Source organism: Stegostoma tigrinum, chromosome 36, assembly GCF_030684315.1.
Source record: "Stegostoma tigrinum isolate sSteTig4 chromosome 36, sSteTig4.hap1, whole genome shotgun sequence".
Taxonomy (NCBI): domain Eukaryota; kingdom Metazoa; phylum Chordata; class Chondrichthyes; order Orectolobiformes; family Stegostomatidae; genus Stegostoma; species Stegostoma tigrinum.
This window is the reverse complement of record NC_081389.1, coordinates 14,537,130-14,551,716: the sequence shown is the minus strand read 5'-3', so window position 1 is coordinate 14,551,716 and position 14,587 is coordinate 14,537,130. Positions and strand designations below refer to the sequence as shown.

At 43.1% G+C, this 14,587-nt stretch overlaps 1 protein-coding gene across 8 annotated transcripts in view; it reads right to left on the bottom strand.

Moving 5' to 3' along the window:
* The window catches only part of LOC125446846 (protein mono-ADP-ribosyltransferase PARP6), a 130,066-nt gene that overhangs the window by 83,264 nt on the left and 32,215 nt on the right, over nucleotides 1–14,587 (bottom strand). For 7 of the 8 annotated variants that reach the window (XR_009442989.1, XM_048520749.1, XM_048520750.1 and 4 more), the window contains exons 3-4: nucleotides 14,047–14,163; nucleotides 12,989–13,066 (exon numbers count right to left, since the gene is read on the bottom strand). Coding sequence is in view for 7 of the 8 variants with exons in the window: in XM_048520749.1 (XP_048376706.1) it covers nucleotides 12,989–13,066; nucleotides 14,047–14,163 (195 nt within the window). In the remaining variant the exon portion in view is untranslated. The remainder of the gene's footprint in view (nucleotides 1–12,988; nucleotides 13,067–14,046; nucleotides 14,164–14,587) is intronic. The other variant, XM_048520753.1, reaches the window with a different exon arrangement.

Below are 14,587 nucleotides of genomic sequence, written 5' to 3'. Positions count from 1 at the left end.
GCACAGGTTCAAGTCCCACCTGCTCCACAGGTGTGTCATAACATCACTGATCAGGTCGGTTAGGAAAAACATGCAATAAAATGATCCCATTCATCTAGAATAAAAAAAACTGGCCTACCACAGTTGATTGCCTTTTTCTCCTTACTTGGTCTGAAAGTGACTCCAGACCCACAGCAATGTAGGTGACTCCTAACTGTCCTCTGTTAACTAGTGCCAGGCAATAAACAGCCAGTGATTCCTGTAACCTGTGTCTGAATAAAACAAAATTGACAGTTGCCCATTGGCCCACTAGATTTCCCAAATTCTAATGTAACAAAATATGTTAAAGGATAATCTCTAGGTCTCCCCTCTTCTCCTCTGCCACATATCATTCCAGATCGAATAGTTAACCTTGGACAGCAGTAGGCTGAAGCAAGAGATAGATGTTTTAACAAGACTCTGGGGAGAAATAGCTGGTTTTTGCTTGGGGATTATTAATTGAGAATCATACAATTCTGACAGTGTAGAAGCAGGCCATTTGGTGTAGTAAGTCCACATCAACCCTCTGAAGGGTACCCCATCAAGTTCCAGCCCCTACCCCCTTCCTGTAACTTTGCATTTTCCATGGCTAATCCATCCAGCCAGCATATCACTGGACACTATGGGCAATTTAGCATTGCCAATCCACCTAAGTTGCAAATCTTTGGCAGCATAAACAGAAAATGCAGGAAAGGCTGATCAGCTCTGGCAGCATCTGTGAAGAGAAATCAGAGTTAACATTTCGGTTTGAGTGGTGCTTCCTCGGAAAACCATCGGACTGTGGGAGGAAATCCACACAGACAGAGGGAGAATGTACAAATTCCACACAGACCGTTGCCTGAGGCTGGAATGAAACCTGGGTTTTTAGCTCTGTGAGGTAGGAGGGCTAACCACTGAGCCACCGTGTTGCTCCAGTTAAGTGTTGTTAAGGTCTTTGGTCTCAAAAACACTTTCTGTTGCTCAATGCAAAGAGTGCTGAAGCTGAAAAGCCTATTCAAAGAACCCAATCTCTTTTGCTATCTTTTACAGAGATGCCTCAAAGAGCCATTAATTACTTCCCTTCCCCAGAGATCAGATTTAATTCCAAATGATAGTATCTCATCTGGTTAATAATCAAACCTATCCTTCATCCATTCCTTTCTCTTGATAATGTGATCACTGTAACAATTAGTTTTTCTTCCTCACTCATTTGCTCATACCGCTGCAACCATAAAAACAAAAGCAAAACCAACAAATGCTGAATAAAGATGCAAAATGAAAGCAGAAACTATTGGAAATAGTCAACAGGACAATAGAATGAGGAAGAGAGATAATATCTCAACTTGATATCCTCTCTTTAGATCCTTGGCAATGCACCTTTGACAAAAAGGTAATCGATCTGAACGGTGGGCAGAAATTAACTGGTCAGGTGAGATTTGGAGTAAAATAGTTTCTCACAAAAGGATCTGCAGCAGCTGGCTGCAGCGGAGGTGGACGGCAAACCTAAATTCTTAAAGACGCTCCGAAAGAATTTTATTTTTAAAAACCACTTGCATTTTACCCACACCATTCAGAATCCCAATGAGCGAGGATTCCATTAGCTCAATAGAGTTAGGCTCTTTGAAGAAGCCAGAGGGTTTGGAAATTTGGTGACTTAAAGAGTGGGTCAGGAGACAAAAATGACACAACCATTCCCTCGGAGGTGTTTTCCCCTCCACTGCAGGGCCACTTGATTATTTTTTATGATTTTTTAAAATTTACCCAGGGGTCCTGGTAGTGTCTACTCCTCCTGGGAGGGCTACTATTGTGTGGAAAGTAGCCATTTGGCCCATTGAGTCTGTACTGATCCTCTAAAGAGCATCCTGCCCAGACCCTTGTATTCTAGCATTTACCATGCCTAACCCACACACCATAGCATGGCTAATCCACATAACCTACACATCTTTGGTCTGTGGGAGGAAACCAGAGCACCCAGAGGAAATATACACAGACAGAGAGAGAATGCGCAAACTCCACACAGACAGTTACCCATAGCTGGGATTGAACCAGGGTCCCTAGCACGGTGAGGCAGCAGTGCTAACCACCGAAATCGCCTCTGTCCTCAGAGCTTTGGATAATACTTTCAGTAATGCTCTACATGTAGTGGTGCCAATATAGTGTGTTCAGTCAGTTATGTTATATACAGTAATATCAGCAAACACAAAACTCAGGGGTTTACTGGCTAAGTGTCAGTCATTATAGAATCCCCACAGAGTGGAAACAGGCCATTCAGCCCAACAAGTTCACATCAAAACTCCAAAACAAAAATACATCCCACACGGACCTGTTGCCCAACCTATCCCTACATTTCCCATGGCTAATGCACCGAACCTACACATCCCTGAAACTACGGGCAATTTAGCCTGGCCAATCCACCTAACCTGCAAACAGTTGGGCTGATAGGAGGAAGCCTGAGCACCCAGCAGAATCCCATACAGAACATGGAAACTCTACACTGACAGTCACCCAACGTCAGGATTAAACCTGGAACCCTGGCAGGGTGAGGCAGTAGCCACATGCCACCCTTGTTGTGCTGGGGTTTTTTGGAGGTTTTATCACTGTGAGGCCAACAGAAGTCTCTTACCATATCATAGACTCAAAGAGTTGTGCAGCACGTTAACAGACCCTACAGTCAACTTGTCCATGCTGACCAGAAACTCTACATTAATTGAGTCCCATTTGCCAGCATTTGGCCCACATACCTCTAAACCTTTTTTGTTCATATACCCATCCAGATAACTTCTGAATGTTGCAATTGTACCAGCCTCCACCACCTTTCTGTGGTAGCTCACTCCATACACACACCACCCTCTGTGTGAAAAAAATGTCCCTGATGTCTCTTTCAAATCTTTCCCCTCTCACCTTAAACATGTACCCACTAGTTTCATTAGACAAAACATTAGTCCACTGGACTTCTCCAACCCGGGAAAAAAATTTGACAATTCCTCTATCCACACCCTCATGATTTTATAAACCTCTATGAAGGCCACCCCTCCATGTTCCAGGGAAAATAGCCCCAACCTACTCAGCCTATCCCTATAGTTCAAACCCTCCAACGCTGGCAACATCCTTGTAGATCTTTTCTGAGCTCTTTCAAGTTTCACAACATCTTTCCCATTGCAGAGAGACCAGAAGTTTACACAGTATTCCACACCTCACCCTTATGGCACCCGCCCTGCCCAATTTTAGCTCCACCTTAACACGTGCCTTTCCCAGAACAGCTTGACACTGCCAGGATATCCCAAAATGCACTGGTGTTGACCCCATCTTTAAAAGGCCAGCTCACAGCCAGACAAGCACAATCAGCCCGGAGTTGCCTTGTGCAGCTCCTGACATTTTTCCCTGTATATGGCAGGCAAGGGAAATTTGGTGACTCACTTTGCCATCAGGGATTAAGACGTCTTGTTGAATGGGGTGCTGTAGAGGCAGGATGTCCTTTTTCTGCCAAGGCCAGCAGTGGAGGCCAATACAATAGATCATACCAGCCTAGACTGAGATTGCCACCTGTATCAGTATAGTTTCAGCCATCTAGAAGAATACCAAGCTTCTGTAGGAAGATGGTCAATGATCTTCTCTGCTGTGCCAGCGCAGGTGCCATCTTCTCCGTTTGGATACTTCACACTCACTCTCTCTCTCTCTGCTACTGCATCCACCTTCCACCAAGGCACAAGCTCTACTGCTTTCAGTGGTGCCCACAACATTTTCCCTCCCGGGCTGTGACCCACTCCAATTTGCAATAACACTAACCCAGAACTGGTGGGTAGCCAGAAGTTTGGGAAGCCTTTAAAAACCAGCAGAGGATAACTGTCAAAGAAGTAAGAGGGGGAGAAGGTAAAATATGAGAATAAACTAATTAGCAATATGAAAGAAGATTGCAAGAGTTTTTGTTTAGATACCTACAAGATGGGAGAGAGAGAGGTAAGAGTAGACATTGAGTTAATGGAAAATGAGGTTGAGGAAGGAGCAATGGAGAACAAACAAAAGGTGAAGGAACTGAATAGGTATGTTGCATCAGTTTTTACAATGGAAGACACCTGTAGCAAACCAGAACTTCAAGAGACTCAGGGGTCAGAGATCGCTGTGGTGCCCATCACTAAGAAGAAGTTTCTGAGGAAACTGAAAGATCTGAAAGTGGATAAATAACCTGGATCCAGATGGACAACACCCCAGCGTTATGAGGGAGATATCTGAAGATAGCTTCAGATAGCTGAAGAAATTGTTGAGAAATTGCTGGTGATCTTTTAGGAATCACTTGAGTCAGGAAAGGTCCTGGGGGACCAGAAAATGGCTAATATAACACCCCCGTTTAAAAAGGGAGGGAAGGCTGGAAACTCTAGGGCAGTTAGCCTGGCCCCTGTTATTGCTAAGATTTTAAAGCCTATTAAATCCATTGGAATTCTTTGAGGAGCTACAGAGCAAGTTGAACAAAGGAGAGCTAGTGGACATGATCTATTTGGATTTCCAGAAGGCCTTTGAAAAGGAATCATGCAGGAGGCTGCAAAAGAAGATAAAAGCCGATGGGTTCAATGTTTAGTTTGCTCGTCATATTTGATAATATCAGAAATGACTTGTTAATGAGGTGTGATGTGCTGTTAATGAGATGGTTAACAAGCAATAATCCCCCTTAATAACAAGCTCACCACTGCTTCGTGAGAATCTCATCCCACCAACCATCAGCTGCATAAAATACGCAGCAAATTGTTCTTGTTGACCAGCTAGGCATCAGTCATCTCTTCTCGTTCAACTCAAAATTTTGCCAGAGTTCACTTTATTCAGGCCCCTACAAGATTCCATCCCCAGACTATGGGTGTTAGCCTATGACAGTGTAGCTCTATAAACAGTTAGTATTATAAATAAACTTCACAATATCTGACACAAGTTTTGCGGTATATGTTACATATATTAGCAAACCACAGATTGCATCAGTTGTGGTCCTGAAGGGCCATAAAACTCAAATGGTTAAGTGTGATTCTAATTCCAGCCTGGCTGTCTGAGCGTGTCTAGTATTTTCTGTTTTTACTTCCAATTGCAACAATCTCCTTCTGATTTGATGATGTGCCCTTAGTCCAGGCAGTCCCAAGCCACATCCAGGACTCAAACCACACCTTCTACCTCTTTGGAAACTTCCAGTTCCCTTGCCCCCAGCACTACATCTTTACAATGGGCGTGCAATCTCTATTCACGCCCATAACCCGCAAGGACGGCCTACATGCCCTCAGTTTCTTCCTCTCCAACAGGCCCATCAAAACCCCATCCCCCCACCAATGCCCTTCTGTGCCTCCCCGATCCTGTCGTCGCCCTCAGTAATGTTTCCTTCAATTCTTCACACTTTCTCCAAATGCAGGGGATTGCCAATGGGCACTCACATGGGCTCCAGCTACACCTGCTGTTTGTTGGTTATGTTGAACAGTGCCTCTTCAGTACATGCAACAGTACTGTTCCTGAAACTCTTGCGCCATTACATCGATGTCTGCATTGGTGCTGCATCTTGCACCCAGTCTGAACTGGAGCAGTTCATTGGCTTCACTAACAACTCCCACCCTGCCCTCAAATTCACTTTGTCTACCCCAGACACCTCCCGCCCCTTTCTTGACCTCTCTGTTTCCATTTCTGGTGACAGTTTACTGACCAACATTTACGATAAACCCACAGAATTGCATAGCTACCTGGACTGCACCTCCTCACACCCTGAATCCTGCAAAAACTTCATCCCATTTTCCCGATCCCTCTTTCTACATGGCATCTTCCATTCCCAAGCACCCCGGATGACATTTTTCAAACAACGTTCTTTTCTCCTCTCTTTCATCCAGACAGCCATCCTCTGCGCCTCCTCCATTTCCTGCTCCACAGCTCTTAATCATGCCCCCATCCAAACATAATAAAGATAGGGATGCCTTGTCCTCACTTTCCACCCCACCAGCCCCTGCATCCCAAAGTACCATCCTTAAACACTTCCGCCAACTCCAATTAGCCCCACCATCCAGAACGTCTTCCAATTTCCACCCCCACCTGCCTTCCACAAGGACCATTCCCTCTGCCACTCCTTAGCTTGCGCCACACTCTTCACCAACCTACCTGGTACCTTCCATTGTAACCACAAAAGATGCAACACCTCCCCATAGACCACCTCCCTCCCTCCATCCAGGGCCCTAAATTGTCCTAGCAGGTGAGACTGACCTCCACCTGCATCTCCTCCAACCTGGGCTATTGCATCTGGTGCTCCCGATGTGGTCGTCTCTACATCAGTGAGATCAAATGTAGACAAGGTGACCATTTCACTGACCTTCTTTGCCTGGCTCTGAAAGGCCAACCTAACCTACCGGTCACTGCCTATTTCAACTCCCACCCTCACTCCCCCTCTGACATGTCCGCCTTCGGCCTTCTCCAGTATCACAGTGATTCAGAACACAAATTTGAGGAACAATGCCTTACCTTCTGCCTGGGAACCCGGATTGAGCTCTCCAATTTCAAATAACCTTCCCACCCATCTTCCAGCTCCCTTTCCAGCCCCCATCTCCACCCTTCCATTCCACCTCTGACCCTTCCTTCCAGCCACCAACCTGATTCATTCCTCCAATGAACCAACCAGGTCGTACCCATTATCAGTGTCCACCTACCACCATTCCACTACACTCCTTTACCTGCAGCTCTGCCGACTCCCACATCCAGTCCTGAAGAAGGGTAATACCTGAAGTGTTGACTTCTCCTTTCCTCCAAATGATGCCTGGACGGCTGTGTTCTTCCAGCCTCCCGTTTGTCCTTTTAACTCCTGCATTCTGAAACCCAGCACCAGGTAGACTACATTTGGATCAGACTGTGTCCCAGGGACTGGTGAAGGGTGCCATTCATTTTGCAAATGGGAATGTAGCAGCCTCATAACAAAAGGCTTTCAATTTAGTTCTAAAGGCCATACGTCTCAAAGCACGCACAGCCACATCTGAAGCATGCACAGTTGTGTTTCCTTTCAAGCGTGAATTCCTTTTAACAAAAGGACACATGGAATAAGCTGTAAGTATGGATTTTAATTGATTACCTGGATTGTAGTGCCTGCATTTTAAGACTGTGGCAATCAAAAGAACTTCTACTCTAATTGTTTTTCCGTTCCACTGTGGACCCAGGTTAAGTAGTAAATCTTGAGATAAATGAAATATTTTTAATGGAGAAAAGCTTTTAAACGTCCCAACAGAATTCCCATAGAGCCTTAACAACTTCAGTCAGTTCCAATTGTTACCTCAGGAAGTGTAATCAGTGTGAAGCCCATGAACAATATAAGCCTCATATTTGACATAAATCCGAACACAAACTTAAATCAAATCAAATTTGTTTCCGGCCAAGTGGACTCGAAAATCTCATATTTTTAAATGAAGTCCCTTTGATACCTTCATTGATATTTTGACAACATCTGTAACTTAATTTGCATTCTAGCCTTTGCACAGAGCAAACATTCAGTTCAGTTGCCAGAAAGTGTTAAGCCAATTTGCAAACGCCTAAAATGAACCAGTTTTGATTGCCGTGGTGAGATTATGAATGTGAGATTCAGATAATTTGAGATTTGCATTGGCCTGTTCCGTATCAAATTCGAGCAAAGGCCTTGCTGGCCTGTGCTAATTTCTCCAGTCAATACTGATCATGAAGGGAGAGGCTTTCATTAATTCTAACATAGAGTCAAAACATGACGTTGGAATACTGCGTAGACAGATCTATCTTGCACTTACTCTGTGTTGTGATTAACTTCAAGCTTAAAGAGACCAAATAAAAAAGTTGGGAAAATATTTCATATTCAATGTTATGTAACGGCCAACTACAACACATAAACAACAATGGTTCAAGAAGGTAAGCTCACCACCACCTTGCAGTAGCAAATAGGACTGAACAACAGTAATGCTCACATTTCATGAATCAATGTTTAAAAATGTAGTTGTAGCTATAACGCTTGTATATTTGGGTGAGTGCTGAATTACTACCAGTTCTGGTTTAGAAAGGCCCAATAATAGTACAGATCAAAGCCTCACTGCAAAAATATTAGGGCATTATTCTCCATGACAGTTTAAAATGGTTCGCAGGCTTTTTCAAAATCTGAACTGGTCTTGCAAGAAGTTTGAAAATGAAGGAATCACAGTTTTCTACCAAATCTTCCTCCACCATTACTGTGGCTTCTGTTTCGCTTATGCGTCTTGGCTTGTTGCGATGTTGACCCGATAGTAATGAGTAACAAGAGAGGAGAAAGCTTAGGGAAAAAGAACAAAGAGCTTTTGTGGGCTCCATTAAGAAATCTCTTCTTTTGGAGAAAGGAATAGAAAGTTATCATTTTAAGATGAGATGAAGTGGCTCGGCCAACATTTATTCCCCATCCCTAAATGCCCCTGAAGAGACTGGTGGGGATCTGCCTTTTTGAATTTTTCTCTGGAATGTGGGGATGCCCACAAAGTTATTTGGAAAGGAGTCGCAGAGTTGAGTGAGAGGAGTTTCATGTAGATTATAAATATCTGAGTGGACCAGTTGGGATGAATATATAATTAGCACTGAAACAGACCAAAATCATATTTAAATTGCATTTATTACAGTGATCAAGGCAAACAGTTTGACCTTTGTCGAATGTTGAAACTATCCAAATAAAACTCCTGAGATGTTCCACCAATTGTATTTTCTTTTACTACACTGGACAAAAATTTGATTGAAGCAACAATTTGTGTTAGAATGACATTTCTTTCTATGTTTACAAGCCTGAGGCAAGTTGGCAGTTTTATTTAATCTCCGGCAGTAGTCATGGAACAATACTAATATTTAACAGGCTAAAATGTGTGATGGCAATAGTTTGTACTCCGTTCGAGGCACCAGCTATGGAGATTTATTTTTCTCCAATAATTAGCAACAATTTTATTCTCCCATTTGTTAAATTATATATCCTCAGGGTACATTCCCAGGACATAAGATGACACCAAAATCAACTCAAATCAATCGGGAGATCAAAATATTGGAATTTGAGTCCTACACTTGGTGAACCACAGCTTTGGGCTCAACTTTGCTGATCCTGCCACTTACTTTCAACCAGATCGACAGACTTCAAAATAGGGCGATCAGAAAACAAATCGGAATTTCTGCCAAAGCTAGCAACAACACATTGGCTGAAATCCATGTTGATCCACAATAGCATTTCTTGATACATCCAAAAGTCCCCAAGCTTCTCAACAAATGAATGTCTGCTTTAATCCTTTCAATATTAATAAATTTTATGTGTCTTTTGAAAGTAAAAGGACATTTCTGTCTGAAAATTCTGTACTCCTACACCAATGCTTGTAATGTTTGACAATCAGTAAAAGAGTAACCAGGAGTAAATAGAACGCTTCCAATGTGGAAGGAGGCCATTTGGCCCATCTCTGAAGACTATTGCCAAACCCTCCCCCTACAGTATCCATGAAAACCTGCATTTCCCATGGCTTATCCACCTAGCCTGCACATCCCGGGACAGGCAATTTTGCAATAGCCAATCCATCTATCTTACACATTGTTGGACTGTGGGAGGCAAACCACGCAGACACAGGGGGAATGTGCAAACTCCACACAGACAGGTGGGATTGAACCTGGATCCCTGGTGCTGTAAGGCTGTAGTGCAAACCATTGTGCTGCCCCTAATCAAGACACTATGAAGAGTAGTGATGAATCTCATATCCTTTGTTTTTTCTTTATGTAATTTTGTTTGAAAAAATTGTGTTACTAATCTTTCAATCAGCACTGGGATGGAAGGCACTTACAGATGACAACAAAGGAAGCTGCCCAATATCCTAACAATCTCTGTGATGTGGATTTCCCATTTCCCAGAGTTAATTTGGATTGGCTGCTTAGTCAAAGAATCTCCAGGCATCCAGCAACATGTATGTCATCATGCAAGATAAAAAGTTGTTCTCATAGATAACAATTCCAGAAGTAAAACCGCTTAACTATCCTTCATATTTTAAAAATTTTACAGATGGCAGAATAAAGGTGGAGACATGTATATGAGAGGTCGAAATATCATAAGCAAACAGATTTCTAAAAAGAAGTGAGGTTAAAAAAATTCCATGGGTTTATTATAATACAGAATTTAGTCTTTATACAAATCTAAAATTAGATTTTCAGGGCTTAAGAGATTCTGTAATAATCATTATAGCTTAATAGATTTAAAAACTCAGTTACACCTCATTAATAAGACATAATGCCACCAGGAAAGGTTAATGGTAATATTACAATGAGAAGAGGGAAGTCTCCAGTCAATTTAGGTGATTTCTAAAGTTTCAAAAGTGTGTGGGGGACTTCAACAGCACACTTGATTGAAAAATTGAGGTAAAATCATTGACACTAAATTTATTTTTTCATGTTTAACTGAATAAGCGGAAAGCCTATTTTTGCTATCTCTTTGCAGGATAATTGCAGTGAATATTGATGATTTTGCCACAATTAGAGTTGTGAAATTGGGGTTAGTTCAACTGAATTTTGATAAAAAGAGGTCAGTAGCTTATGGAAAATATGATGGGAACTGGCTGTTCAGATTGGTTTGGCAGTATGCTAAAGAAAGTTTTGATACTCACAATTTCAAAAGATAATGATGGCATGATAAATGTCACAGGATGCCATTTAAGATCTGAGCACATTCTCAAGACTTCCTTGGTATGAATTTTTGAACAAAATTTCAGATGTGTGGCAAGTCGGACTTGAACCCAATCCTCCTAGGCCAGAGGTAGGATTCCCTCACTGCACCATAATACCCCAAGCATTTCTATTCTAGTTCTTGTAAATCTCAACCCCAGAACATCAATACAAGAGTTCCCCCAGAGCAGATATTTTCTGTTTACAGACATTTAAAAAAATCTTTGGAGCAGGAGGAACTTGAACTTGTCTCTCCTGGCTTAAGGGTATGGACAATACCAGTGCACCATCAGAATCCAATCCAAGGGTATTCATTTTTCACTTGGGACTCAGGCGCAGGATAACAAACTGGGGAGATGTCAACCTTGCTCACAAATTACCTTCCCACCGAGAGATAATGAAAGTGATTAAATTTATCTACATATTATAGACAGATTAATTTGGCAATGCATTTGTACGTATAAAATGCAGGCATCAGAACAGAAATAAGTTGCACACAATCTGAAGAGCTAATGGAAGCTAGCTAGCTAATGGCACTGTGGCAGTGACCAGCTGCAAGAAAGGTAAAGATTTGCAAGTAAAAACAATTTATTTACAAAGAGGTAATAGTTGAACTTAATCGTAGCTGATAGTAAATCAAGCCTACTAGTGTCAGATTCAGAACAGTCAAATTCAGAATTGCTGTAAAAAATTTGAGGGCAGATACTAGGGATTGGTTATGCTGACTGCACACCCTTCAGGAGTATCCCAGTAAACCATGACTCATTGAAATGTTGGCATGTCAAAGAATCATGTGCTGCAAGGCTCCTACAGCATGTGTAATGTAGCATGTGAGAAGGAGTTTTGATCAGTTTTTTTCTCCTTTTCACTTGCTTCCAATTTCCTTTAAGTTCATTTGTAAAATCTGTCCATTTGTACCTGACATTAAAACACCATTTCAGAGCAAACCTAATGACACTTAGGCTGTAATTGCTGAGTTCAACACAGAGCAATCAACTGCCTTTTGTATGGGAGATAATGGGAACTGCAGATGCTGGAGATTCCAAGATAATAAAATGTGAGGCTGGATGAACACAGCAGGCCAAGCAGCATCTCAGGAGCACAAAAGCTGACGTTTCGGGCCTAGACCCTTCATCAGAGAGGGGGATGGGGGGAGGGAACTGGAATAAATAGGGAGAGAGGGGGAGGCGGACCGAAGATGGAGAGTAAAGAAGATAGGTGGAGAGGGTGTAGGTGGGGAGGTAGGGAGGGGATAGGTCAGTCCAGGGAAGACGGACAGGTCAAGGAGGTGGGATGAGGTTAGTAGGTAGCTGGGGGTGCGGCTTGGGGTGGGAGGAAGGGATGGGTGAGAGGAAGAACCGGTTAGGGAGGCAGAGACAGGTTGGACTGGTTTTGGGATGCAGTGGGTGGGGGGGAAGAGCTGGGCTGGTTGTGTGGTGCAGTGGGGGGAGGGGATGAACTGGGCTGGTTTAGGGATGCAGTGGGGGAAGGGGAGATTTTGAAACTGGTGAAGTCCACATTGATACCATATGGCTGCAGGGTTCCCAGGCGGAATATGAGTTGCTGTTCCTGCAACCTTCGGGTGGCATCATTGTGGCAGTGCAGGAGGCCCATGATGGACATGTCATCAAGAGAATGGGAGGGGGAGTGGAAATGGTTTGCGACTGGGAGGTGCAGTTGTTTGTTGCGAACTGAGCGGAGGTGTTCTGCAAAGCGGTCCCCAAGCCTCCGCTTGGTTTCCCCAATGTAGAGAAAGCCGCACCGGGTACAGTGGATGCAGTATACCACATTGGCAGATGTGCAGGTGAACCTCTGCTTAATGTGGAATGTCATCTTGGGGCCTGGGATGGGGGTGAGGGAGGAGGTGTGGGGACAAGTGTAGCATTTCCTGCGGTTGCAGGGGAAGGTGCCGGGTGTGCCTTTTGTATGGCCCTGGTTTCACCTCGACTTAATGGAAACCAGACTCCTTGTTGTACTTATCAAGTTATCACAAAATGAAATACCTACTGCAGTGAACACAGCCCTTCTAAATAGTACTGACTGATGAGCCTTGCTCCAAAGGTTTCTACATGAATTGTCATTAAATGAAACATCATGAACAATTCAAAGAAGGAAGCATTTGAATCATCATCATAGAATCCTTACAATGTGGAAACAGGCCCTTCGGCCCAACAAGTCAAGTGGCTCTTCAGCATTTGGATTGGTGGTTCTGCAAAAGGTAATGTGTCCAATATATGAGCTGCCCTACAGGAATACAGTACTGTCCATCTTCAAGCTTAATGACAATGCAACACAGGCTCTGAGTGAGCAATATCTACTTATTGTTTACCTGTACACTATAAGGAAATTCATCAGAATCATTGTCTCCATCAGAATCATCATCGGTCCAGTACTGGCCTTTGATGTCCTAAAGGAACAAGACAGATATGAAAAGAAAGTCAACTTTGGTACCACATGAACAAAGGTAGCATACAGCTGCACAATGTTGTCAAGCTCCAGACAACAATAAAAGTAAAATAAATCAAATGGAAATCAAAGTTCATTTAATAGTTAGTTTGACAATCTAATGGTTAATAAGTGGTTTTGTCACTGAACTCATATTCCAAAGGCTCAGGCTAATGTTCTGGGGATGTAAGTTCAAATCCTACTATTGCAGATGGAGAAATTTAAACTCAATAAAAACCTGTAATTTTAAAAAGCTTGTCTAACAGTGACCATGTAACCATTAGTGATTGTCACGAAGACCTATCTGGCTCATGAATATTCATCGGGAAGGAAATCTGACATTCTTATCTGGTTTAGTCTCCATGTGACTCCAAACCATCTGCAATCTGTGCGACTCTTAACTGGTCAATTAGAGATGAGCAAAAACCTAGCCTAGACACAAACGCCCCACATCCCATAAACTAATAAAAAAGGTTTGAACCTCATTTTCAAACAAAATATTACAAATTATGAGAACGAGGCAAGACTGAATAAATATACAATTTGTGGCCAAGTGATTTGGCCTCGTGACAGAAACTGGTTTGAGAAGCGTTCGCTAAAAAATAAATTACTTGATACAGAGAGGTGCTGATCTTGGCAATGCATTTTAAGGTGAAGTGTCCATGGAAACTATGAGGCTTACTCAAAAAAAGTTGTGCGGGGCTAGGTAGTCTCAATTGTCCATCATGATCCTAGGGGCAGATGACCCACCAGGTCTGTTAACCCAGTGAAACACTTGATCTGGTGGTGGATGAGGAAGCGACAGAGAATATGGTTCAAACAAAAGAGGAGCCGTGGGGTCAGAGAAAAAGAAAATGTACCAAAACAAAACAGGAGTTCGCTCCCCTGATTGGCCGTGCTGAGCAGGGTTACAGATACTGGTGTTTCTCGGTGCGATCTCACCTGTTGACAACCTTGGTTCCCTCCGCCCCATCCTTTCAAAGTCGAGTGAGGAAAGCGCCACACCACCGGGGAAAGCCTCGTGAGGCAGGCTGCACCTCGCTCCGTACTGTTTGCAGCCTGATGTGAGGCCAAAACCATAAGGTAAGGCACAAGTTAATCCTTCATACAATGTAGAAGGTACAGTCAAACAGCAAAAGGTACACAGGGCTCACCAGAGCTGTTGAAATGAGTCAATGGAAAGAACTTACCTTCTCAATTCCTTTCCACCTTACTGTCAGTATTTAAATATCATATTGCTCTCTATTTTTATAACGAGTACAAATCCATGAAGCTAAGTGATAGCTCATTTGCAAAATGAAGGAGATTAATCTGCCATTTAGTCCCTACAGGGGCACGCGCCTCAGTAATCCTGAGTTGGATGGGCCACCATGGTCCTATTGAATGGTGTTGCAGGCTCAGAGTGCCGAATGGCCTACTCCTGCTCCTATTTTCTATTGTTCCATGGTCATTGTGTACATCTCCCCACAAATGGGGAGGGTGC